Consider the following 27,723-nt stretch of genomic DNA (forward strand, 5'->3'; position numbering starts at 1 on the left):
TCTCTTGTAAATAAACAGTGTTGTTTTATCCAGACTTGATAATAACAACCACACTTTGACCAGCCTCCCACCATTCCTTTCCAGTAGGCTCCAAAAATTACAAAACACTGCAGCCCGCTTTCTGTTGGTTCTCAAGAGAAATGGCCACATCACACCTGTTCTATCAGACTCCCACGAGCTGGCAATAGTTAATTGTATCTACTTGAAGTCTCCCCTCTTTTTTCACTGTGCCTGCCACAAAGAAGGTCCACCTTTCATTGCTGCTAAATCCCATCATTACAGCCCCACTAGGAACCTCTGTTGTTCTTGAAACTACTTCCACTCCATCACCCACTTCCAGTTCATGCTCAGTCGTTTAAACTTTGAAACTTCCTTACCTCTTAAAAGCATAGCATTACTAAGCATATGGCATTAAAACTTAGCGGGTCAATTGGCAACATTGACTTGTATACTGGCAAGAAGGCATGTATTCGTGTCTGTTGTAAAGTCTAATTTATTTCAGAAATAACCCCAGCCACAGAAGCAAGATACGAACATTCCAACTCACTTTCTCTCAACTGTCACCGCTTGCAGTTTGGAATGCCTTAAGGCAGGCATTCCAAAACTGCATGCAGTGGGTGACATCACAACACTACATATACTTCTGTAATTTCCTGGCTGTCCCCATTATGCAACATGTTTTTCCTGGAGTCTGGAATGCTGAGAGTAAACGATGTAATGGAATGTTGATATGTGGCATGGAGTGGAAGCTACCAGATAGGGACAGTTGGAGGGAGGGTGGAGTTAGGCAGAAATTATCAAAACATCCATTGACCAATTAAATATGCATTTTCAATTTGTAATGCACGCGCTGGAGCCCTCACACTGGAATCCGCCATCCACACTTCTTGCAGCACCCCCATCTTCTCTCACAGAAACAATCACTCAGACATTGTTAACAGTTCACAACAAATGAGGTATGCATGGAGTTCCCAATGAAGTAAAATATTAAGTGTAGCAGGGGAAACTGAAGGCCCTGTGGATTGATAGTAATCAGATGCATGCCACTAATAGAGACCATTATTTAACTCACATTTTATCATCCACTGCTTTCCTTTGAAATGTTTAAAGTTTAAAGATAGGCACACCATGGGGCCTTGGCGGCTTGAGATAAATCAACAAAAGGGGTCAGTCCCGGATCAATGACCTTCAGTAGTTGTAGTTTTGCCCACGTGGAACAATCAAGGGCCTTGGGACTCTCATGGTCCACTATGACACTTTAGGTCCACCTCCTCCTCTTTTTCCTAAAATCATGGGTGTCGTGTCTGGTACAACACACACACTTTTTGCCATCTGAGTAAAATACTTTAGCTTTCCAAGTTTTCTGCAGCTACCAGCATGAAGACACAGTCCTTCTGTCTTGATGCAGTGTACTTTCGATGTCTGCAAGATGGTCTATTGCTGATGCACCAAAACACCTCTTCTTTCCACAACAAATCAGCACAGTTCAAACTTAAACTTCCAGAAGTGGGTGTACTCCAAACTGTATGCTGCTTACACCTCTTTTGTATCCATCATATTTAAGACAGACCCTCCCTGAGATGCAGGTTCATGCTGCTTTACGCTTATGAATGGTGGGTAAAGCGGGTGATTGACACGTCAGTGTCACGAATTTGAGTGATATGGCCAAGGTAGCAGTGGCTCTAATGCAGTTATAGAAAGTAGTTCCGGTTTACAGGTGGGGGACTGCAGCAAGACCAGTCATATTTCAAACCACACAGACATTTACTCACTTCACATATAGATGATTATGCAAAGGACCCAATGCAAGCCAAAATTCTTGTGTTAGAGAATATACCATTCTCTGGCCATATTTATTACAACTCATAAACAAGACAAATGTTTAGTTTTCATATAAAGTTACAATATGTACAGTACAGCATAGTGATTATCACATGGACATAACTAATGCATGGCATTTCCTAACAAATACTTCATAGCAAATAAGGAATCATGGTTGACCACCTCTCAGGCCCTTGTGGCATCAACTGATTCACTTGACTTGGACCCAGGACAAAACACTGCCGCTGTCCGTCCATAAGTTGTCCACTACAAGCTGAACTTACTTGCCCCCTCAAGACAGAGGGAGCTTGTGACAGCAAAATAGCTGTCCCCCCAAACAACCATGCCAGAGCCACCCACTACAGGGTTTTCCCCTGGCACCCATTGGGAGATGAGCATTGGCAACCAGGCCATACCTTGGTCCTCACATCAGCCACCATCCCCGAGTATTGCAAGGGCCATGTAATGGAGTACCCTGGCTGGCTATGGACAATCGCTATAGCGGGTGTCCCCAGCCTTTCTAGAGACCGCAGTACCCCTGCGCCGGATTATGCCATAGGCTTAAAAATCCAATTCTATCTTGAATATGCTTACACTTATACTCTTGATGCCAAGGTTGTCTACCTGTTTTTGTGGCCGAACATGACTCCTTCTCTGAGCAGGCCTGAGTGGTCTCTGTTGCTTAGTGTTGCAAGAAATGCCATGCAGCGAAAGCCACCAACCTCTCCATACACGACTTGTTGCCCCGGGCTGACTAATGAACCTCATCCCTGTTCAGTGACACCTGTTCCGCATTCAAGGGGCCTGACCAACCTAATATGGCCCTCAGGGGGCTGGTCCCATCTCAAGACTAACCCTCAGGATGACGTGGGACCATGCAATGGTAGAGCCAGCACACTCTTGAGTTTTTTCAAATAACGCATGTCTTCTAAAATTGCTAAATCGTTGCCACCAATGTGGAGGGTAATGACTGCTCATGGAATGGCTAGCCGAGACTACCCCAACAAAGACCTCCCCTCACAGCGAGCCTGGCCATCTCCTAGTAGAACCAAACATTTCAACCACTAAGCTATCAAATAGGGTCTTTCTGCCCAAGGTCACCAAATCATGGCCACCGATGTGGAAGCGGCTGTAGCCCCCTCAACTAGCAGGCGTATGGACCATTCAAGTGGAGACCGCCTTCTACCAGCCCAATGAAAATGCGGACCCACTTCTGCTGTGTGCCTGCAGAACTGACTTTGGGTTAGCGTAGATTTTGCCTGTCACACAAAGGAATGACTGATGATCCACACACTGGCTGTAGCCATGTGCCCTAATGCAGAACTGATAGGAAACCAAATACATGTCATTACTTCACAAGTCGCAAGAGAGACATTCACCCTTATTACATGTTGAGATGCACTTTATCACTTATAGCAGACACGTTTCCACCTGTCAGTACCACATCAGGGTTAAACCCTGGTCCAACCACAGATGTTATACCTGTCAGATACAGCACAGCATGGTCCTCTGCAGCCTAGAATAATATGGAGCCAAAAAAATGTGCCCCGGAATCTGATTTTTTTTTCCCCTCCCACCCTTTTAAATGGTGCCACACTCCTGAAAGAATGAGTGGTTATAAAAAGAATTACCTCAGAAAAATCAATGGGATGCCTACCCCTACCAAGCCACCAACATAACTCGACAAGCTGAACAGCAGATTAAAAAGGCAGTTGACAGTTTCAACTGAAGAGGAGTTTGCCCACTGTTCACAACTACAAGCCTTCTACCAACCAGCGTAGGAGACACACCACTGTGCTGAGCATTGTGCACAGCAGATGTAAGGCAGCACACTGTACTATTGGTCAAGAAAGCCATGGCCACATGAACCACCACCAATTGTAAGTGGCATTGCAATACCCTGGGGTTGCTAAAGACATTTCTAAATGCACATGGTACCCATGTCTAGACACAGACCCACCACAGGGGCAGTCGGCCTAATCCTCAAAATTGAGCACTGATGTTGGAATATAGCATGACACAACACAGAGTAGCAATTTAAGTGAGTTGACTCTACTACATCAGAAGGAGTAAAGAACACCACCCAGGAACAGGCAAACTGAGACACCAGTGGTGATCACCTCATCTGTGGGGAGACTGATCTCCTGTATAGAGAGCTTAAGGTCCCTGAGCGTGGGGCAAACCTAGTCTTGGTAGGCCCTAATACTACTGGGCCACGCTACTGGATCTAGCCCATAATGTACCTCCTGCAGTACCTCTGGGACAGGCTTAGACCTTTGCATGGTTGGACACTGACTTCTATTGGCCCCAAATTAGAGACCTCCGATGCATTCTGTAGATCCTGCCCTACATGCCTGGCCAGTGGGATCGGTGTTACTCAGATGTTGGGCACTGCACAGTTCAAGTTGTCAAAGTCAGACATTATACACCCCTTAGTTTAATACTATGGACACCGTTGTACTGATAGAGACACCACTCAATTAGCTAATCAACGTGAGTGCACTGATGATTACATCCGTTACTATTCAGTAAAATTCAATTACACTCAAGTTTCTTAAATGAAGACAAGGTAGTGGATAGGGATGCTAATGTGATATACTATGTGAGGACTCCTATCTTCTGTTGCTTACCGTCTCGTTCCCCTATGAACTGGCAAGGTATACTTGTCACTATTGTTTGGGCAATCTTGCAAAAAGGAACCAACAGCTGGCAAAAATGGGAATGTATGTCTTTTAAAAGTTCCAGAATGTGTAACAAACATCCCCAGTGATCATACCTGACCACCAACATCTTTCACACTCTAGAACCATGGAAACCACAGATAAGGAGCTAAAGAATTACCTGGCCAGGCCTGTAATCTCGACTGCAGCAGCTGTGAAAGATGGTCTTAAGCCTAATAATCGCTTCAACATTAACAACCTGTGTCCTCTCTGGTATTTGTGGATCCCAAGCCGGACAGCTACCGCACCCCCCATAGACAGTACCTGCCTTGACCTTGTTCTTCTGTATCCCACTGAAAGGATGCACCTCAGGCCTCAGATTTAATGACCACATCCTTCTTGTGAAAGGCCTTCTATTCCTGTGTAGAAATCCGGTTGTACAATTAACCTTTTTATTAGGGTTGCTACCAGAAAAAAAACTGGCTTCCTCAAAATTCCCCTCACCAGACATGCCACGCGCTGTTATCCTTGATGCATCCCGAGCTGTAAGAAAATGTAATTTCCTTTACCTGCCTAGTTCACTCTATCCAAAGGATAAGCTGACTTTTCAGGATATGAACCTGTTGCCGTGAGATAAAACCAAGATTCCTGGAGAGGGTGCGTTATCCCACTGAGCCACCAGATGGGTCATTTGTGGTTATTTTGTGGCATGCTAGTACAGCAAGTATCTACAGATGCTGCATTGCGACACAGAGCAATGGTTGGACAATGCCACTAAGAAAGATTTGCATGCACTTCAATTTGACTGCACAAACTTCCCGTGCTACATGCCATAGGTGGTGGTCCCATGTCATCTTACTCAGTCGTATCCCCTATTAACATGGTCCTGCCAGTTACCTCCCTTTGATTCAAAGGATCGCACCCTAACTTTTTTTTGTTGCCTTACGGATCATAAGACGTTGATTGGCATGAGTGAGGCCGCTTTGCAACAGTAAACATTGCATCATAAGCAGTAACAGAACCAATTAATATTAATATCATTAAACCCTGAGTCCCATGGAATGCAATATTCCTTTAAGAAGACCCAAGACTTAGTGACACCGGACCTTCTGAACCCTTGCTCTTAAGCCAACTAGGCTAGAAACCTTAGCAATTCGGTCACAAATAATTGTTCCTGAGGGGACCATCCTGACACAAAGTGTGGGCTACGATTTGTTGTATCAGTCATAGTCATATATAAACACAGTGACCATTGTCATTATGCTGTTAACATAGTTATGTCCCTGTAGAACCTGTTTTGCCACCCTGAAGTAAATTGGTGTTTAGTGCATCACAATCCTATATTCTGAACCACTTCCCTAAACTTAAACTCATAGCACCATGATAACCCCCAAACCCATATGACCCTGAGCTGTAAAAATACTCGTACAAGGTATACATTGCATCAGCTGAATTTCCACTCATTGACGGGTATTAAGCTGCATGCAGAACCCCCCACCAACTGAACTGCAGCGCAAAGCAGTACAACTTCATTTGAACGGTCAATGGCCTTTCGAACGTTAGTTAAACATTAATTCATTCATTCTTTCACATAATAAATACCGGAGAAGCCTTCCTTTCAGGCATGAAAAACGCCAGCCGCTTGCTCGTTCTGCCTAGGTGGCCTGGAAAACAAGTGCATCTCTAGTGTATTCCATTGACTATAAGTAAGCTACATTCTTTATGAGTTACTGATGATTTGATAGTAAAAGTATTCTTTGGCACATTATCGCCCCAACCCAGGGACCCTGGGAGACTGACTGATGGGTTGTCCCTCAAATCATGACGGCAATTACAGTTGGTGTTTCTTGCCGGAATCCTCACTACAGGACTCGTCTTGATAGTGTGCAAGACTTGCCATCCTTCCGGCATTTCTAGCGTGCAGAGGAATATAATCCTGAGGCGCGCTGATTTGCTCTCGGCTAGAAGGCTCGAAAGTTAGATGTGCTTGCTGCGTAAACAAAAATAGACCGAGCCTGTGTGTAATTTAGAATAGCATAGATTAGCCGCAGAGCACCAGATTCGATGTTGATAGGCCCACATCTACGATGGCCTGTTTAAGACCATAAACTCACTACGCAAAAACCACCACCGAAGTGACACTAAAACAATTACCGTGCGCCTGCATAAAGAATGACTTGCGACAAGTGCAAATGACACCCTTAATAGCATCCCGGTACCAAAATGCCCTAACAAAGGAAAGCGTGGTCGCAGGAAACCCCGCAGAGGCTAACAAACGGATTCCCACGAGCAGATCCACTGTGCCCGAGAATTCCCCTCTTGCCTCCCCAGGCAGCTGGCCATACTTTCCACCCCCACCTGGAGAATGGCGGTTTGAATTCGAAGAGCAAGTCGCCAACCAGCAGGGAATCACAGGCTGCCTCCGACAGGTGCCGTCTCTCTAAATCCAAGCCAGCAGGATGCAGTGCGCTCATAGCATACTTACCTACCGGACCAGACAGCGACGTTCAAAACGTGGCCACCTGTCTCCGGTGCATTCGATTAGCGCCTTGGCCCCTTGTTGTCCCCACCATTCTAAATGTTTTTCCTGGAGTCTGTAATGCTGAGAGTGAATGATGAAATGAATAAAATGTCAGCATGTGGCGTGGAGTGAAAGCTACCAGACAGGTACAGTTGGAGGAGGGTGGAGTTAGGCAGACATTTATTAAACATCTACTGACCAATTAAATATGCACTTTCAACTTGTAATGCACCCCCTGGAGCTCTCACCCTGAGATCAGTCATCCACACCTCTTGCATCATCGCCCCGCTCTTCTCTCACAGAAACAATCACTCAGACATTGTTAACTGTTCACAACAAACGAGGCGCGTGTGGAGTTCCTAATAAAGTACAATTTAAAGTGTAGCAGGGGAAACTGAAGGCCCTGTGGGTAGGTGGTGATCACTGATATATGCCACCAACAGGGACCATTACTTAAGTCACATTTTATCAATTATTTTCTTTCAGATAAGTTACTGCATTTTAATGTTTAAAGATAGGCACACCAGGGGTCCTTGGTGGCTTGGGAGATATCAGTCACGGATCAGTGAACTTCAGTAGTTGCAGTTTTGCCCACTTGGAACAATCAAGGGAGACAAGACTCTTGTGGTCCACTATGACACTCAAGGTCCATCTCCTCCTCTTTTTCTTAAAACCATGTGTGTCCTGGTACAAGACACAAACTCTTTGCCATCCGATTAAAATACCTACATTTTCCAAGTTTTTTGTAGCTACCAGTTTAAAGGCACAGTCCTTCTTTCTTCCTGCAGTGTACTTTCAATGTTTGCAAGATCCTCTATTGCTGATGCTCCAAAGCACCGCTTCTTTCCACAACAATTGATGTATGGTAAGAGGATGTGACAAGACACACCAAGCTCACATTTCTCACAGTACTACTTCCACCTGAATTGGTACAGTTCAAACTTAAACTTCCAGAGGTGGGTGTACTCCAAACTATGTGCTGCTTGCACCTCTCTTGTATCTGTCAAATTTATGACAGGCCCTCCCCGAGACACAGGTACATGCTGCTCTACGCTTATGAATGGTGGGTAAATCTAGAGATCGTGGCCTGGGTGTCGCAACTATAACAGTGATATGGCCAAGATGCCATTGGCTCTAATGCAGTTATAGAAATTGGTTCCTGTTTAATTCCAGTTAGGTAGGACATTTTGGGTACAGAGGATCCCTTTGACTTCTGGGTCCCAGAACCACTGTATCTGCTGCCCTGTTAATTGCTACACCCCTGCCACAAAACAAGGCCAATGCCAGGCCAGGAAACAGGAGTAAGTTTACATTTGTTCTGGATATAAATTTTTAAAAAAACAATCAGTAGAAAATAAAAGCACTAAGAACATTCACAATACATAACAATTCATAAAATGACAAAGCAATTTCACAACACATACAGAAACCGATCAGTCAAAATATGAAGAGGGTTGGTGGTCACAGGCCATGAAAGATCAGGAAGGTCATGAAAGGTAACATATGCAATCACCGTTGCAGCTTTGGGACTGTGCATCATGGGTGGCATCACTACATGACGAAGGCAGGCAGCAACCATGAATTGGTGTAACCAGAAGTGCATATACTGGGAACCAGCATTGAGGGCAAAACGAGGTATATAGGGCTGTGGCAGGTACATGTCTCTGCAGCATGGGTTACATCACAACAAGAGGAGGATAGTTCAAGGCAGCATCAATTACCATACTACATGTTGTACAAAAAATAGCCCAACAGATGCACTACTGCATGGTGCTGTTGTAATGCTTCGAAGTACGTCTTTTTCTTTCAAAATACTCCTTTTAATATTATGTGTTTACGTTTCAACATCTTTTCATATTATTGAGCCGAAATGATTCAAAATTATAATTGTGAGCCCATCTCGTGATTAAATTTATCAGAATAATATTAATCGCATCATGGATCTCCGACGCATTTCGGACCAGAAGTCCTTCATTAGGGCCTGTGATTAATAAGACCTTGCACCACATTCTGGAAAAAAAACAATAAAACAAATGCACGAGTCAATAAATAAGCACAAAAGTTTCCAATCAAAAACAGAAATCAGAGACATCCATCCTCTGACGATGGTGTGGACCTCTGTTAAAGGTCTTGCGTTTTGATTGGAAGACTCTTGCACACCAGATAGTTTAAAGATAGGAAAGCGTACCCCTACTTGATGAAGCAGTTGGGCCAGGTGCTGCACATACATGTTAAGGTTGGTCCACTGAGCAACATATATGGCCGTTGAAGCTATGGTTTCCATGTTGTAATTTCTTCAAGGGATCTCACGAAGCCTTTTGAAACTACAATTTGGAGTGATCAGCTGTAAAGGGCCTTGCATTTTGAAAAATGTGAACTCCTGCGACTCTCACCTCAGCATCTAATGTTGTGGCCGTACATAGAAGTGGATGTGTTTCCACCATGGCTCCATAGGTAGGAGATATAGAACAGTAATTTTCAGGTCAGTTACCTGGAGATACATTAATCTCTGAAGAATAAACTCGAAAAAAACAACACTGCAAATTATAAAATCGTAACGTTACAGCTAGGTATTGGGAGTCGCAGATAATGGTAATTATTAAGCAATAATTGATGTGTGGTAAAGTAAAACTGGGTTACGGACTGAAGTGGTAATATAGCGATTTATCTCCCAAAAAAAAACCACGTAGAAGCAAGAAATGTCCTTCACTTTCTAATATGTCAAGCTCCTGCTGTTAACGAAGTAACTGCAAACTTGAGAACATTGTTCTTCAGTCTGTTGTACTGTGGGGTGCCTCATCTGCTGTAAGCCACATGAAATATTATATTTGTAGAGTCCCCATTGCACACTATGTTATGGTTGTCATCCTAGGCTGGACTGACGGCCCCCTAGTCACCCAACAAACACCCTGGTATGCTGAGAGACTGAATGTGTTTTCAAGGCTTGGTGGTCTCAAGGATATTTGTAATTGAATTTATATAGTGCGTAATAAGCCTAATTTTACTACTTTATCTCCCTAATCCCTTTTTACAGAGACTTGCCCCCTCGATGTCTCCTTTTTACTAATCCCAAACCTCACCTTACTACTATGATTTTCCAAATAACACTTTCTATACTTCCCTCCTATTCCTCCATTATCTATGCCCACTGCCCAATCAGAACGGATTTTCACACAGTTTTTATATACGTTTATGTGATTTACTGTGGTGGAGGACTAATCCCTTCGCACTGTACTAGAAACTGAAATATTTAAGTGTTTCATTACCTCTTCTTCAAAGTTGAATGTACTACCTATTTTTTTTAAGCCAATATATTTTCAAATATGTGCTGTAAAATGTATAATTCTGAGCACTCATTAAAAAAAACAAAAAAAAAAAAACTCATGAAGCCCGTCCTACACTGGCATTCTGATTCTTGGATTGAGACAGACAGACATGGAAGGTATGACAGGCTCTGAATGGATCCTTATCTAACATATGACAGGAGCAGCGAAACAGCTTATTGCCTTCTTGTGATAGAAACAGGGTCCCCCATCTAGCTCACTGGGGTTTCAGAGACTACGGCAAGCACTACCTATGGAACAATTAACACTTAATATATCACAAACCGATAAGATATCTACTCCTAAATGGTGCCTCCTCATCGATTACATGTCCAGGTTGGAACACCAATATTTTATACCACAGTGGCTTAGAACGCACCATCATTTTGATTGACCTGAGTGAACTGAAATATGATCTGTCCTTCCTCCCCTAAAAGGGATGATTCACACCATACCTCTTTATTCACCTAGTCCCACTAGAGGAGGCAGACCCCTGTCATGATCACTTAAGTGTGGTAAGATATTTGTGATTCTGATTTGATCTTTCTTGACATGTTTGAATGTGTTCTCATACTCGCTCTAAAGGCACTTACTAATCGGAGTAAGTTATTCACCCTCTAATCTTTGTAGTCTTCCAGCCCGTTTCCTTTCCCATTCATGTTGTTAGGTTTATAGGGAAGGTGGGATTTGGTGTGAAGGAGCCTTTCTTTTTCATTTATGACGGATGGAGATTAGTTGATGTTAACATAACATGGGATCGTTTCTTCTGCGCGTCTCACGATTATAGGTGCAATTGCTTCCTTAATGTTGTAATATTGTAAAACGTAACAAAAATATTCCACCTTAGTCCCCAGCCTAACCATATTGGCATCTGCTGCATGGCATCGCATTAATTGATTTTTTATAGATTCTGTATAAGATATAAATAAAAAACTAAACACAAGGTAAAACCAGTCAGGTTCAGAAGAATTATTAATCTCTAAAAGTAGCAAAATTCATCTTTAGGTAAAACCTCAGTGCTTGATTCCTCACAAATGCAGAACATGCTGTTGCAAAGGAGATTCCCACGGAAGGACAGTGGAGCCTTTTGATAAGCAAACAGTAGCAACGCATTGCGAAGTATGATTCTGGTTGGAGCAAACAAGTGTTATTGTCCCACCACCAGTACTGCCACTGGTTCCACAGACTTGTAGGTTATACTCCACTGGGCGAGCATGCTAGCAAGGTTTGGCGACTACTCCATGGCAGAAGGGAAAATATTTGATCTGTGCCCTTGTGTGCAGATGCTAGCATGCAGCCTATTGATTAAAATAAACGTATAGATCGCTTTCTAATTCAGTACCTTATGCAATTCAGAAATAGGAGGAGGATGCCCTTTCACGCCCCCTCCTGATATGCAGTTTGGAAATGATCACAAAACCCTTTTACAAGTTAAAAAAAAAAAAAAAAAAAGTCCAACTCATAAAAACGATGTTGTGCATAAAAAATAAATTTTTGTCTTTGCGAACGCTGTCATTTTGCGGATTGTAGGGTTTGTGATTGCAAAAGGGTTTTAAAAATCTGCCCCCAAATGCTTCCAATTTGTGAAACCTTAAAAGGGCTGTGTTAATATTATAATGATGTTCTGCCAAGTTCTCTGTAGTTTTCTTTGGGACTATGGATACTTTCTAATTGAAACCTTTCTAACAGGTGTATGTATTTATCCTGAGAGGGCTTGGGAAATCATAACTTGGGAAGAACTAGGAATATCTGCTGATAACAAGACAGACCATTAGCTTTTAAAGGAAGTAACTTTTAATTGGTTACTTTGTCAGTACTGTTACAAAAGGTTAACTTCCTAGCATTCAGAAGCTTAGAATATTGCCACCGACATGGAATTCCTCAGTTCCTAAAGCATGGAATATTGAACACTTCTGGATATGAGAATGATCCCATTCCGGAGGCAAGCCCACTTAGGCCTGGCCTCCAATGGGGGAACTGACACCACCACATCAGTAACCCCTTAACTCTTCTTTTCTCCACAGGACACAAATGGCCTCCCATCTTCACACTGGGAGGCACGGGTACTGCAGGGATCCATCATGACCGCCTCTCTTCCTGATGAACGCATAACACAGCTGGATGAGATCACCCTGGCAGCCTTTGCAGACACTGGCTGGTACCAGGTGAATGGCAGTGCAGCAGAGAGGCTAGTCTGGGGGCAAGGTATGTACTTCCTACTCCTCGTGTCCTCATGGTCAGGCAGGAAATCTTGTTGCCACAGATTGGCCTGGAGGGAATTCTACTGACTCCTTAAGAGAATTGTCTATGAATTGCTGTGAGGACTGAGAAAGAGTCCATAGCATGGCTTATACAAATATGGCATGCATGGGATTTCTCTATATGCCAGTACTCCTTTGTTATGAAACGTTCTTCTTTGGGGGTCTAGATAGGACTTTTGATCTGGGAACATTTTACTTCTCTTAAAATAAAAAATACAAATTGGATGTGTAAAAAGATAGATTTAGACCAAGGCAGCCATTTCCATTCTCTGCCTGAGTGTTTTATTTAAACTAGTACTTAGATCACTGGAAGTTATTTGAATTAAAAACATTGATTCATTGCTTTTGAAAAAAGTAGCTGATCATACAGAAAAATACTTTTTCAGTGGCCTTATATTCATACTGCTACCTGCAGGCCTGCCTACATCCTTTCAATGTCAGCTAAAATGTCCAGAATAAGGCCGAAGTTCTGCCATTCTAGTCACAATCACAAGTATGTCTGTGGCAGTTTGTAAGAGGCTGACTAGTGGGAAACACATGCAACAAACTAAGTGAGGGTGGAGTGCTTGACCTAATCACTCTCACTTGTGGCCTCACAGCCCACAACTTGGCTGGAGTGTTCGTTAAGGGGCAGGGCTACGGCTGATTTGTGTGAGTGGTGCAATGAGAGAACACCAATGGACCGGAAGGTAGACCACACAATCACTTTTGGTTAAGATCAGTGCATCAAAGAATTTGCTGCAATACATGCCCTATGTGCACTTAGACATGGGTCCTGTGTTTATTGTACCGAACTCACACTGACGAGGCTCTTTATTGGCCGAAACTGGTCTGGGGTTGATTGTTTTCCTACTTGATGGGGACCTGGCATTGCTGTTCCGGTAAAGGTAGGACCAAGAATGATTTGCATATGGCTGGCCTTTGGTACAACGATGGAAAATGATTAACTAGAATGTCGACTTAACGATCGCCAGTAGCTGAGATTACTTCAAGCATTATTTCCACCACTTTGTAGTATGTTACAGTGGAACTAAAACATTAATTTATCAAGTAATAAGTAGGATATCATCTGATGCTTGGAGGCAGTGCCACAGTTTCCAATTGTTTATACACGGGAGAGGTGACGGGCAGGTCAGACAACACTTATGTTGTCTGCAAGGTGGAGACATCAGAGTCTGCATCCCCACCAACCCCTGGACCTTCTGAGCTCTTCTCAAGGCTGCATAATTGAATAATGAAGTGCTCGTTCCCAAAGTGACTTTACCGACAAAGGAGAGATAATTGGAGTGATTGTATGAAGAAGAGAGATGCTGTTTGCCCTCGGCCTTTAGGTTTAATCTGCAGGCTCCTCTCATTTACAAGCAGAACAAGAACCCATTGGAGATGGCATGGCATTGCCTAATTTGTCCAGATAATAACAAAACGCTATTTGGCTGGGAACTCTTTATCTCAGAGGCATCATTAGTTGGGCAACATACACCCTGGAGCCCATGAGGTGCTGAAGACCCGAAGTGGTACTTTCCATTGACTCAGCTGACACTGGCATACGGCCAGAGCTACGCTAACATGCTGAGGAGCAGATGAGACCGTATGAATGTGCAGGAGATAAGGTGTAGAAGAGCATTCCGTATGGAGGAGCAGGAGAGGGTTTACGGTGGTGAATACAATGTAGAAGAGGGTGTGGATGGGCAGAGAGGGACCGAGGGAGGGCAGCTTGTGACTGAGCATTAGAAAGGGTGTGGAAGGGCAAAGGGGTGCAGGGAAGGATACAGTGTGGATGAACAGAGGACACTGAGTGGAGGAGCTGAAGTACAATTGTGGAAGTGTAGAGCGAAGGTAATGGAGAGTCGGTCAGGATGTGGAGGTGCAGACAAGTTGAAGGAGGAAAGGACATGGATCAGAGGACAGGTTGCGGATGGTGCTTAATAAAAAAAAAAAAGACATTTACACCAACAGATCTTGGTCTCTCTTCAGGAGCAGGAGCTGATTTCGGACTCACATCCACCTGTGGGAAGAATTCGTCAAAGTACTTCTGCACTGGGAGGTGAGTGTGGGAAGGGCAAAGTGTAGTGGGACAGAAATCGGGGCGACAGAAGAAAGAAACTGTGACTGAGCAGAGAGAATATTATGGAAGAACAGTGGGAAGGCTCTAAAGAAGGGTAGTGGATGAAGATGAGAGTGGAAAACACAGTTAAAGGAGGTGGCGGAAGAGGCAAGGATGTTTAAGACCAAATGAAATATTGTGGAGAGGCAGATGTGTAGGATTGTAGAGGAGCAGAAAGGAGCTAGTGAGAAGTTGCAACAGTTTTGAAAGAGCAGAGGGAAGGCTTTGGACAAGTAGATGAGAATTGGCCAGGGCAGCATGGAAATTGTGTAGGAAGTAAGAAAAGGTTCTGGAGAAGCAGAGGGAAGCTTTTTAAGGAGAAAATGGAAGACTGAAGAGAGCAGAGAATTTGAAAAAGTAAAGGCTAGACAGTGGGTTGAAAGATGGAGAGTTTTGGAGGAGACTAAAAGGAAGGTTGTTAAGGAACACCAGTATTAAAGGGGGGACATGGCTTGGTGTTTCTCTCCTTGTCACCCATCTACCTTTGCTATCCTTTCTCTCTTCAGTGGCTCTGGCTGCCATTATATGCACCTCCACAAGGGTCGCTGTAGCACAGATCCCTTCCTGGATGGCTGTAGGATGTACAAACCACTCGCTAATGGGGTAAGATGTGATAAGACTGCCATGCCATGAGATGAGATTGCCAGTGTTTTATAGAGTTGATGTAATGAGACTACCAGTGGGGCAAAAGCGGGTTGATGTTGTCAGACTCATAATGTGTTAACATTGCTGGTATGATCAGACTGTTAAAGGGGAAAAAGCATGGTGATGTTGTAACAGGAAAACATAAAAATGATGGATTGCTTGAATTAATCCCAACTACTGAGAATTACTATGGGCTGCAATCCAGTCCATCCTTATTTTGCCCACCATGCTAGCTCAGAAAGGAACTAGATATATACAAAACAGCCTTGGTCCTGCTCCAAAAGGAAGGTGCTGATTTGATGAGACTGTGAGCAACGTGCTTTAGTGTTCAGGACATATCACATCTCACAATGTTTATAACACCCCTCGGCATGCTTATTGCACTGGACTTGTCTTCTTCCTGTCCACTGTGATGCTTCACAGAAGCGTGCTTGACAGCCTTGAGCTCTTCCTCTTACTTCTTTAATTTATAATGTCCCTCGGTATATCCGACTGCCTTTCACATACTCTCCTCCCTCCCTTTCCTGTTTTTGTGGTCAAACTATGTGCAGAAACCCCCTGGAGATGCCGTTATCTCCAGAATATCCACAAGCACCACTTCTAGGCTGCAGCCTTGTGTATGGCTCAGCCTTCAGTTAACCCTTTCTGTCTTACGGTGATTTCCCTTAATGTCCTTGTATGGACTAGGCATGTTATCCTCAGCCATTTCTCTATAATGTTCAGCAGTGTTCCTATCCACATGCATGTTATTTACCCCTAAGCTGTACGTTACAACTCTCGAAAGTGTACTTCAATACCCTAGTCATGTGCCCCTGCCACCAGTGAAAGCCATAGGTAATGTTAGCACGTCGATCCTTAATAAGTAAACTTACAAGGGGACGCGTGTAGGTCGATGAACCTTTTGATTTGTATAGGGTGTTCTTACCATAGTTTTATACAGAATCAATAATCAACGCACAATAATCAATAACCATTAGTCAAATCAACAATTAATGGAGTCAGTAAATTTCAAACACCATGGCTCTTCAGCCATGAATAACTACACCTTTAATTATAAGTTTAGTAAGTTTATTTCCCTTTCATTAACAATACTAGGTCATGAATCTTAATCATCGACTCAAATCAAACAATCCTAATAACACTTGTTAATCAGCAAGTCGCAGAAGACGTGATATTATCAAAGCTTGAATCAGAAGACATTCTAATGCATCAACACAGAACATTAGTAAAACCCAATTCAGCAAAACTATGACATCCATCAGGTTCAGCAAAATAGATCGTCAACCATTTGTCTCAGTAATTTGTCAGTCGTCATGTGAGTAACCTCAACTATCTCAGATTAGCATTATCATGTGGGGCTTCATTCAAAACAATTTTGGAACACAAATTTGGAAAAAAAAATCTACCTAAAGGAAAATATCTAGACAGCGCAGTTGGTACCTAGAAAACAAAAGCATAAAAATGCAATTCAGTCATTTTCATATCTACCTATCCACGGTATGGGTCAGCAAGTAGAATCAGTCTTCGTCATCAGTCGATCAGCATCGGCTCTCAATCAGAGAGTATGAGCCCAATGACAGAATCTCAAATCTCCTCTTCTCCCCAAATATCGCCTCATAAAATCAGAATAAGTCTGAAGTCTTTTCCTTTTGTCACGTTGTTATATCAAAGTTTCCCAAACCATCCCCTAATTTCCAGTTGGTCAATTATTTGTACATTATTACTCTAAGCAATAATGTCCATTTACCAAATTTATGAATTCTAATATTTCACAGTTCACATGTCGTTGATTGGTCTGCTTTACGATGTTCTCATCATCCGGTTCGTCAAGTATCAATTTTGTTGCATCTTCGTCTCCAGTCAGTGTCTTCATTGTTCGCGTCCTGAGAAAGTACATCTAGCACACATTACACACAAATCGCTACTTTGCAAATAACCTGTCCATCGGTTCTCATAGGAAGCTTCTGCTAAGCACTGTATTAAACAATGAACAGTTCACAGTTGGTTCACTTTGTCAGCATTTTCATTAAACACTAAAGAATACAGCTTCTGCATGAGACCTGGCAACTACGCCAAGACACTCGCTAAGTTAAGGCCTGCAATTAATAAACAATAACATAATTCATAACTCTTAATATGACACATTACTACATTAATCTAATACATTTTCAATATCTAATTTGGATTAATCATATTTTAGTACATTTCGCGAACACTGGTGGCCATTGTTCGAGGTCACAATTTCAAACGTGCACATTCATTTTCTACGTTATTTAATTTTTCTACATAAGTCATTATTCAAAATACATAAACACTCATTAATAATTTCCAATTAAGCCATTTGCATTAACAATCCCTCCTCTGATGACTAAATATGTCATCACACCAAATTTACCACCCACAATTTTACAATTCTATCTCTTCAACATTTGGTCCTCTTCTTGAATTTCCCTATATTCTTTCCCTTTTCTTCCCTCCTCTTATTATTTTTAGACCTTTTTAATTGAATTCTTATGCACAATTTGAATGACCCCCATATTCCTAATAAGCACCCTATTTCAATTAATATTCCCTGAATGAGTTTCCTTAGTAACCCATTCCAAATACCAATAAGCCAATTTCCCACTGAAGCAAACCCCCTACCAACCTTTTCCCAAACACCTGGTTCTTTCAACTCCTTCAAATCACTATTTGCGTTTGTCAGATTAGTAAGTAAATCTCCTATGTCTTAACTAATGTTAGGAATATCCGAGCAGCAATGCCTAGAGTTAATCATTTTACAGACTCTGCCATTTTTCGCTAAAAGAATGTCTAAAGCAAGACGATTTTGAAGAGTCGTAGCTCTATCCGCAGCCAAATCAGGAGTATAGCCCCTGAAAAGTCTTTTAGCATGTTATCCACAATAGTAGACAGCTTTCGAATTTTGATTGAATTCAGGATGACTCCCACTGAAGGAATCACCGCACCAAATATATCTCCCACTATTGCAGAAGAGGTTTCCCTCCTATGTCTCTTACAATGTAATTCTGTCAATTTCTGAAACATTTTCAAATCCTTCATCTGGTAAATCTTTGGGAATACTATCCCTAAATAACATGTCCCATACCATCCTCTTTGAAGATGGTAATAAGCATTTAGTCCACAAATATGATACATCTCCGGAATCGCAGGGTCCTGCCCATTCAACATAAATGTCCATTTACTCTGGAATAGAAACACATGCCTACATTCACTCGTACCCACAAATAAAGTGTCAGTGCGCGATTTAGGCCTATATATACAAAGCTTCCCTACGTGTATGCATCTAAAGCTAATTTCCCTTGCATTTTAATTGCAGTGTAAGCATAATAATTTTTGTAGGTCCTTTTCTCTAAGCTTCTTTCTAATTTCTCTTTCAATGCCTTTCTTCTGTCATCAGTGTGATTTAAGAAGCTCTTCTTTAGAGGTGTAAGCAAGCATGTAAGATTATTTTTATGAGCATAAGCGGTCCCAAATGTTAGTGTAGGCTCAAAGAATCCTCTGACTAATTCTGTGTTATTCTCCTTAGCTACTCTACTCAAATATCTAATAATAGTAACAAACGAAAATACTACGTTGTGATTGGAGTAGAAATACTGAATATACTTCTGGTTATAAAATCTTGTTAGTAACAGACTACAACTTATCCCATATGTTAGTGGAAGACTATGGTAAATGACTCCTTCCTCAACTGATGAAGGAATCTGCGTACACACAAGACAATCCTTTGCATCTATCGTCTCAACATAATCACTCAGCAAGCGATAGAAAAGATTAGAAGAACGTTTTCCTTGAACATTAGTGAAGTCATGCAAATACTTTTCATCTAACTTAAACTTCTCGAAAGCTGTTAGTGTTTTAGCCTCAAAAGCAGAAGTATGGTTGGCTCCTTTCACATCAAGAACAGACATACCCACAATCAGCACTATAAACAATATCCCACACATAATTGCCAACCCAATGCTCATATTTTTACAACACCTAACATCCCTATTTTTCTTATCTACATCAGCCATGATCTGTAAAGAATCAGAAAGCAGAAGTAACTTAGAAAACGTGCAGCAAAAATAAAAAATAGACAAATTCTTTCAGCAGATCAGTTTCACTTCCAGGAAACCTTCTCCTTGTCAAATTTGGTTAGCAGCTTTGTCAAAATCAGGTTTAAAATGTCAAATCAGGTTATGAATGTCTTTTCTGGTTATTTGCATCAGTCTCTTTTTTCAAAAATACTTTTCAGATTATTTCAATAGTCCAGATCATTGATCTTCTTCAGGTTACTTCAAAATATTGACCCGGAACTTCCCTATCAAAACAGAAAGACATAAACTTGTGTTGCCATTTGTTTGTAGTTGCATACGCCCATTCAGGACCTGCGTACCTTTGACTATCTATTCTCTTTCTTTTCAACTTTCGATCACCATTCAACTCTCCTTTACTTAATTCTTCCTTTCTTGTAGTATCCATTTCTTCCTCTGTTGTTGGTTCGACAACCTCCTCTTTTCTTTTCTCCACTTGCGGATTAGGCCACTTATCTCCTTTTCGTGTACCTTCTGTTAATATTCTCTTCAGGACTGAACTTGAATCTTTTTCTTTTTCTGTGGTGTTTTCTCTTGACAGACCTGCAACATGTTCAAGAGGAGTCGGATCACTTTGGCTCTGATCCAGCTCAACTCCTTCCCCTTCTTGGTCTGGCACTTTTCCTGTTTGTTTCTCAGAATAGTCTGCTTCTGGGAGAGCTCCGTCAGTACTAGGCTCTCCTGCTGGTTCAGTTGCGATAGGTTCCTCAACACCCTACTGGAGATTTTCACCTTCCTCTCACAGGGGTGATGGAACCGTCCTCAACGAGCTCAGGTTCAGTTTCAGTTCCTCCTTGCTCCTTTTCCTGTTCTGGTGCTGTAACTTGTCTCACGGTTGTTGGTACTCTCAACAACACTTCTTCATGATCTAGTGGCCATGCCACTTTCTTCGTGTGACTTGCGTGAATCCAGTTTGGAATTCCAGTACACTTCACAGCTGTCATAGTTGTTAGAACCACTTGGTATGGACCCTTCCAACGAGGCTCCAAGCACGTCTTGCGAACATGTTTTCGGACAACAACCCAGTCGTCCGCTCTCAGGTTGTGCCCTGGGTCATGGATCGGTGGCAGTGTGGTGGCCTCCACCTGCTGAGAAAAAGAGCGGACTACATCAGCCAGACCCTTTTAGTAATCCAACACCATATCATGTGTAATGTTGACAAGTGCATTGGCTGGGACTGCTGGCAACTTCATTGTCCTGCCCATGAGAATCTTATGGGGCGACAATCCTGTCTTCCTGTCAGGTGTGTTTCGCATTGACATCAACACCAAAGGCAATGCATCTGGCAATTTCAGATTTGTGGCTGCGCACATTTTTGCAATTCTTGATTTCAGGGTACCAATCATCTGCTCCACTTGTCCTGATACTTCGGGGCGGTAACTACAATGCAACTTCTGCTCAATATTCAGTGCTGCACACAACAGTTTATTCACTTCATTATTGAAGTGCATTCCTCTATCTGATTCTAAAGAGAGCGGAAATCCAAAATGTGGTATCAGTTCCCTAAGCAACAGTTTTGCTACTGTAAGGCTATCATTTCTCCTGGTAGGGTACGCTTCAATCTAATGACAAAAAATGCACACAATCACCAACACATATCTCAAACCTCCACACGCAGGCACTTCAATGAAATCCAATTGCATTCTGCTGAATGGACCTCCTGCTCTTCCAATGTGGCTCAAATTTACCACTGTCCTTTTTCCCACATTTAATTGCTGACATATGACACAACAATGGTATACTACCTCAGATGCTAGTCTAAACTTTGGGTTAAACCAGTCAGTTTTCAACAGACGAACCATGGCATCCCTCCCAATGTGTGCCTGACCATGATAGTACCTCGCCATCTGAGACAACAGACTATTTGGTAATACCATCTGACCCTCTTCAGATACCCACAGCTCATCCTGTCTTTAAATACATTTCATTTTGCTCCATGACCTTTTCTCTTACTGGTTGACATTGCTTTGCTAAATTTTTAATTCCTCTAATGTGTTGATCACTTTTAATGTAAAACCCGTACATGTAGTGTCTTCTTCAGATAACAATTCACACTTGTCTTTGAAGGGATGTACAGTTCAATGCACAAAACCTTGCGACTTGATCCGCATATCCATTCCCTAATGACACGAGGTCCTGTGACTTTAGATGTGCACTGTATTTCACCATGGCAATTTCTTCAGGCAGTTGAATTGCATATAACAACTCCTTTATTCTTTCACCATTTCTCACTGGTGACCCAGTAGAGGTCAGGAAACCTCTCTGTGACGACAATTGACCAAAATCATGAACTATTCCGAATCCGTATTGGCTATCTGTGTAGATAGTAACTCTCAATCGAGCAAAAACATGGCGCACCCTAATAAGAGCGACCAATTCTGCTACCTGAGCAGAATACACTTCTAAGGTACCTGTAATTGTGCACACGGCATAGCCTGCTCTGTGTCCATGTGCTGTCTCTCAAACACAAACCATCTACAAAAACAATTCCGTCATTTTCTCCCACTCGGGTATCACTAATGTCAGGTCTCGGTTTTGTGTATAACTCAGTTACTTCGAGATAATCATGTTCAACATCTTCCTCTTTTTCAATTTCGGTAGTATCACTTGGAAGTAAAGTTGCCGGGTTCAGCACTATACATCTTTTCAGTGTCACATTTGGAGCACCCAAAATGTTCGTCTCATATCTAGTCAACCTGGCACCAGTCAAGTATTGGGTTTTCGTCCTTGTCAGTAAAATCTCAATCGAGTGAGGGACCATTACAGTTAGGGGATATCCCATCACCACTCCTTCACACTCTGAAAGGCTCTGACAAACTGCAGCAACTGCTCGCAAACAACCTGGTAAGGCTGCTGCAACTGGGTCCAAGGTAGCTGAAAAATATGCTACTGGGCGATAAGCACCCCTCCATGGACCTGAGTCAAGACAGACAAGGAACATGCATCATGCTCATGACAAAACAACGTAAATGGCTTTGTGTAATCAGGCATACCCAACGCTGGAGCTCTGCACAAACTCTCTCTCAGTTCAGTGAACGCTTTCATCTGATCTTCATCTAACGCTATGGGGTCACTGACAACTTTATGAGTCAGCTTCTGCAAAGGTTTCTAAATTTCTGCAAAATTTGGGATCCACTAGTGACAATAACCTACCATTCCCAGAAACACCCTAACATCTCTCTGTGAAGTCGGGGTATTTATCTGTAATATCATTGTGATCCTTTCTCTTGATTTGACCCTTTCTCAATCTGGTGACCCAAATACATCACTACCTTCTGACAGTACTGCAACTTCAATGGTGACACTTTATGACCATACTTTCTCAAATGATTCAATATGGCAATCGAGTCGTTCTTACACTCGTCCCTTGTCCTTGATGCGACCAATAAGTAATCAATGTACTGTGCCGGAGTCGACAGAAAAGGTAATTCTAATGACCCCAAATTCTTTTTCAAGATCTAATTAAAAAAAGATGGTGACTCCATGTACCCTTGAGGAAGTCTACACCAGCAGTAGATATGATCTAGGAATTTTAAATTGAAGAGAAATTGACTATCCTCGTGTAGAGGCACAGTAAAGAATGCTTGTGACAGGTCAACCACTGTGAACCATTCTGCATCACAATGAATCTGGAACATTATTACAGCTGGGTTAGGCACTACGGGACAACACTTAACCACAAGGTCATTTATTTTTCTCAAATCCTGCACAATTCGGACCTTTCCACATGGCTTCTTCAAACCCATTATTGGTGAATTACACTGGCTGCTCAACACCTCCTTCAGAACTCCCTGCTTCACAAAATCTGCAATTATCTGAGCCACTTTCATCAGGACATCCTGTGGCGTATTGTACTGGGGAAGCTGTGAAAACACTGCATTCGGCTTTAAGGTGACTTTAATCGGTTACACTCCTTTGATTAACCCCACTTCTTTCCCTGTCAAATCCCACACATTTTCTTGCACTGCCCCTTGCAAATTGGAATGCAGTTCTTTCACTGTGAACATCGGGAAGAATTCAATCAATGGGTACTCCCGATTTGTAGTTTCACACTCAGGCTCTGGGGCTTGGTCTTCCTCATCATCACTATTTGTCTGAATCTCTGTTCCATCGGTTGAACAGGTAATCAAACACTTTGTCTTACACAGCACGTCCCTTTCCAGTAAGGATACCGGACTCGAATTTATGCAGTCCTTGAAAATTGCCAATCTCAGCTTGCACTGGATCTGTAATTGGGTTTGTCAAATTTTGATTCGCTACTCCTACAACTTGAACTGTTCGACTCGAAAGGGGCAAATTTGAGAATTCTGCACTTCTCACTGTAGAGCGTGTAGCTCCTGTGTCTACCAAAAATGAGACTTTGTGACCCATAACCTTTCGCTTTACATAGGGTACTCTCTGATCTACTTCTAAGGAGGCTGCAAGCACACATGGCTCCTCATTCAGACTATAATTTATCCAGTCACTAACTATTTCATCCTCACTATGTAACGGGAATTGGTGTACTGTATTACTACTTCTGTCTTGTCTCTGACCTGTTGAAAAAGCATCATCTGTTGCTGCTCCATCGGGGCTTGAGATATCTGCATTTGCTGTATAGGTACCATAGTAATCTGCTGCTGCATCAGCTGCAACTGTGACACTTGTGCACAGGGCATTTGCACCTCCTGCATGGGTTGAAAATTCTGCATTTGATTCGCATTATTCTAAAAATTTGGATTAGGACCCCTTAATCTCAATCCTCTCAGTCTAAAATGCATTTACATTGTTACTTTGCTGAACAACACCCTCTTGCACCATCGTCGGACACCCCCGCCTCCAGTGTCCCACGGTCCCGCAAATGTGACACGGCAACATCTTCTTCATCCCTTGCACATCAGTCTGAATTTCAACAATATTCAAATCCGGACCACAAATCATATTGCCTCCGCGAACTCTACCCCTCATCTGAGTCTGGAACATGACATTTCCCTGCTGCTGTGGCACCTGTTGCACAAAAGTACCCTGTACTCCTGTTTGAGCTGCCTTAATCTGCATCACCATCACCTTCTCTTTCAACTTTTTCTACTACAACTCAATCTCATCACTGCAGTATTTCGCATACTGCCACACCTCATCAATCGGCTTCGCCTGCCAGCAAATCAAATGACTCTTAATCATCTGACCTATCTCAGATCTCAGTCCCTCCACAAACCTAAACACAAAATGCAGCATGTCTTTCGGCTCAATCACTTCCTTACCACTATACTCCTTGAATGCTTTCAACAACCTCTCGTAGTACGCATGTATTGACTGCTTTACCTCATGCACTGTCCTGTCAATCCTTTGCAAATCAAAATTTTTGGGCGAAATCCTCGTTTTCAGGAATTCAATCACCTTATAGTAATGTTTCATTACTTTAGGAGATGGTGCACCTGTGCTCTTATCTCTCTGGCTCACTTGTCTGCCAATCTACAGCTTTCTTACACTCAACCCATAAGTCTGCTGGAACCACTATTTCCAGTAAAGTATTCAAGACTTCCCACAAACATTTTGAGAGCTTCACAAATCTGTCCGTCTGCTGATACCACTCTACCGGTTTTTCCCTCAGCTCTGGATAATCGTTTGTGAATGACAGAATATCGCTCCTATGCCAAGGGACATGAACAATCTGTCCCCCTGGCATCTCTCTCATCTGTAAAATCTTTACTGGATCCTTACGCTGTTGCACCTTTTCAGGCACCTCTAGAGAATCTTGTTTCCTTTTATCCTCCTTCTTCTTTGCCCATCTGCCTTCCCACTTCTCTAATGCTCCCCACACCTGAGCACTCTGCAGTAATTCCTTAAGGTGTGCCTTCATTCCGGCTGACCTCATGTGCTCAAAATCTTTTGCTTCAAAATCCAATCTGTAGCTTCTCTTCAGATGCTTTGTTTTCTCAAATCCTATGTCATGCTTCTCTGCCAAATCTGCTAATCTCTAATATAAGTTTGCTCACCTCTCGTGTAATACTCGGACATAAGTATCTCAACTCTGCCTCTGTGTAGGACTCTAATCTATTCACCCCCATTGTTCCCTCTACCAGTTCACTTGCTTCCATACTCAATCTGACACAATTGATCTGCTCTTCTCCCTTGGAAGCATTCTGTGGAGTATTCAGCTTGTCCAACAGTGCGGTCAACTGCTGAGCTGTCAGTCCCTGTAACGAGATGCTACTTGCGTTCATCGGTGGCACCTGCTGTACCACTGCATTTGATGTCTGTGGTGTCAATAATTTCAAGCTCTGACCTGCACTAGGCAAATTCACAGCATCTGGAAGTGCAACGAGTGGACTAAGATCTAACAATGATCTTGACTCATCAATGGTTTGACCCATGGAAAAGACTATCTGCACTTGTTCATTTGGTCCCCTCTTCACTAGACTCTGAGACATCTCTCCTTGTTCACGCACGCCTGGTTTCTTCTGTGCAAATAATGGTACCCCTGGACCAACAGTAATTGGCAGCGATATTGCATATGGGGCTGCTCTAGCCCCTGAACATTGTGGAAGAGTAACTCCCATGCTCTGATTCATAATCAGTGTCAAGTCTGACTGTGTCCCTGTCATTGGCATAAACCTTGGCATCCCCTGCCGCTGTACCTGGGGTAACAAAATCAGAGTTGGCTCAGTCTGAACTAAGAGTGGTCTTGGAACCACTTGCTCCGTAGGCACCACTAAGTTCGAAGTCCTCTCTAAGCCTGGCGCAGCTGGGTAGATTCTCTGTATCGGTGGCAGATGCATCTGTGCCTGCACTACTGGAGTAGTCCACACATTAGGTCCTTGTACTACACCTTGTGTCTGACTAGAATTAACCTGTATTGGACTTGCTGTCCCCATTGCCTGTGCCGGAGCTGTTGGATCAGCACTAGTACTTGGACCATCGTCATGTACCGCATACGGTGGTGGTCTGTCTCTCAGTATCTGTGTAACAAGATCCTCAGTATCAGACTTCTCCTCCACTATGGGAGACTTTCTTGCTCCTTTATTCTCAGACGAACCCTTATTAGACTGTCTATCTGTTTTCTTTCCTCCCGTCTCGTTTTCCTGCGTAATTGCTGGAAACAACTTAACATCCTGCAATGTAACTGCTCTCCATTTCTTCTGCTTCCATTCCCATCTTGCCTCTGCTAATGACTTTTCTACCTTTTTCACTCTCCTCTCGAATTTCATTTGCTGTTGCTGTCTAGCTACCAGCTCCCAAACTGCTAATGCCTCAAACTGTGCTGGTCTCGGAATGGGCTTCGACTCATATAGTTCGCAACTGCTCTAGAATTCTTAAATTGAACGTCCCATTCTCAGGAAACGCTAAGCTCCCATTTTCTGTCAACCTGCACCACTGCTTTAACCAAACACATGGCGCAACACCTCTCTCCTCCATTACAATGTAAGCCAGAGTATTCTCTGGCGGGGTAGGCTCTGCTACGCTCGCTTTGATGTAAGTATCTCCCTTTAGGGCACTCTTTAACTCCTTGAAAACTTCATCTTTTTCACTTTTTGTTTACTCAGATCAGGAAATGACTTTTAATCCCAGGATTCCTTTCACCCACGTTCTCAACCAATTGCCTCTAATGGACGGCTGCCAATCTGTGCGTGACCTTTCTCACTAACCAACCTATCCCAGCGCTGCTCCAATGACGTAACACTCTTGCGGCTCATCCTCCTAAACTCCAATTCACACAAAACTAATGCAAATTATTGCGAGCACTAACCAAAAACAAATCTGCTGGTTTATTACAGGAAGGGAACACAATCACTTCAGAAACCTTACGGATTTTCACTGATGTCCCTTTCTTTCATGCAGATATTCCTCTTTCTCAGTCTCCCCGATTCGCAAGTAAAATTCGACCCGCAAATATTACTCTCAGCTGATCAATGGGTCTGTCCTGGTGCACATAGGACTCGGCAAATCTCAGTTTAAATTTTCTCTTGCCCACTATAACACACACACTGACTTGTTGACTACGCCCGATCAACCTACTAAACCAGACAGATTACAACATATAACCAAGTGTCTCATACACTTTTTCAATATACTCTGGAGCCTTAGACCACGCAGGGTCCGTACATCAACAACCACTTGGACAATTTTTTAGCACAAAGCGCCACACACATATGAAGTCCAACGACTTCCCTACTCTTGTACTGTGGAGTACGCACACTCCTACTAAAATTTAATCTGGAGTACGCAGACTCCCTAAATTTCCTCACATACGTCACAATTCACCTGCGATTTGCATAAGCTGTGCAAGCGCAACCTACCTCTCACTCTATCATTGG

At 42.8% G+C, this 27,723-nt stretch overlaps 1 protein-coding gene across 1 annotated transcript in view; it reads left to right on the forward strand.

The window, feature by feature from the left end:
• The window catches only part of CIROP (ciliated left-right organizer metallopeptidase), a 128,777-nt gene that overhangs the window by 69,911 nt on the left and 31,143 nt on the right, over positions 1-27,723 (forward strand). The window contains exons 8-10 of the mRNA XM_069238209.1: positions 12,350-12,530; positions 14,561-14,630; positions 15,197-15,293. Coding sequence (XP_069094310.1) covers positions 12,350-12,530; positions 14,561-14,630; positions 15,197-15,293 — 348 coding nt within the window. The remainder of the gene's footprint in view (positions 1-12,349; positions 12,531-14,560; positions 14,631-15,196; positions 15,294-27,723) is intronic.

The sequence above is a fragment of the Pleurodeles waltl genome, chromosome 6, assembly GCF_031143425.1.
Source record: "Pleurodeles waltl isolate 20211129_DDA chromosome 6, aPleWal1.hap1.20221129, whole genome shotgun sequence".
NCBI classification, from domain to species: domain Eukaryota; kingdom Metazoa; phylum Chordata; class Amphibia; order Caudata; family Salamandridae; genus Pleurodeles; species Pleurodeles waltl.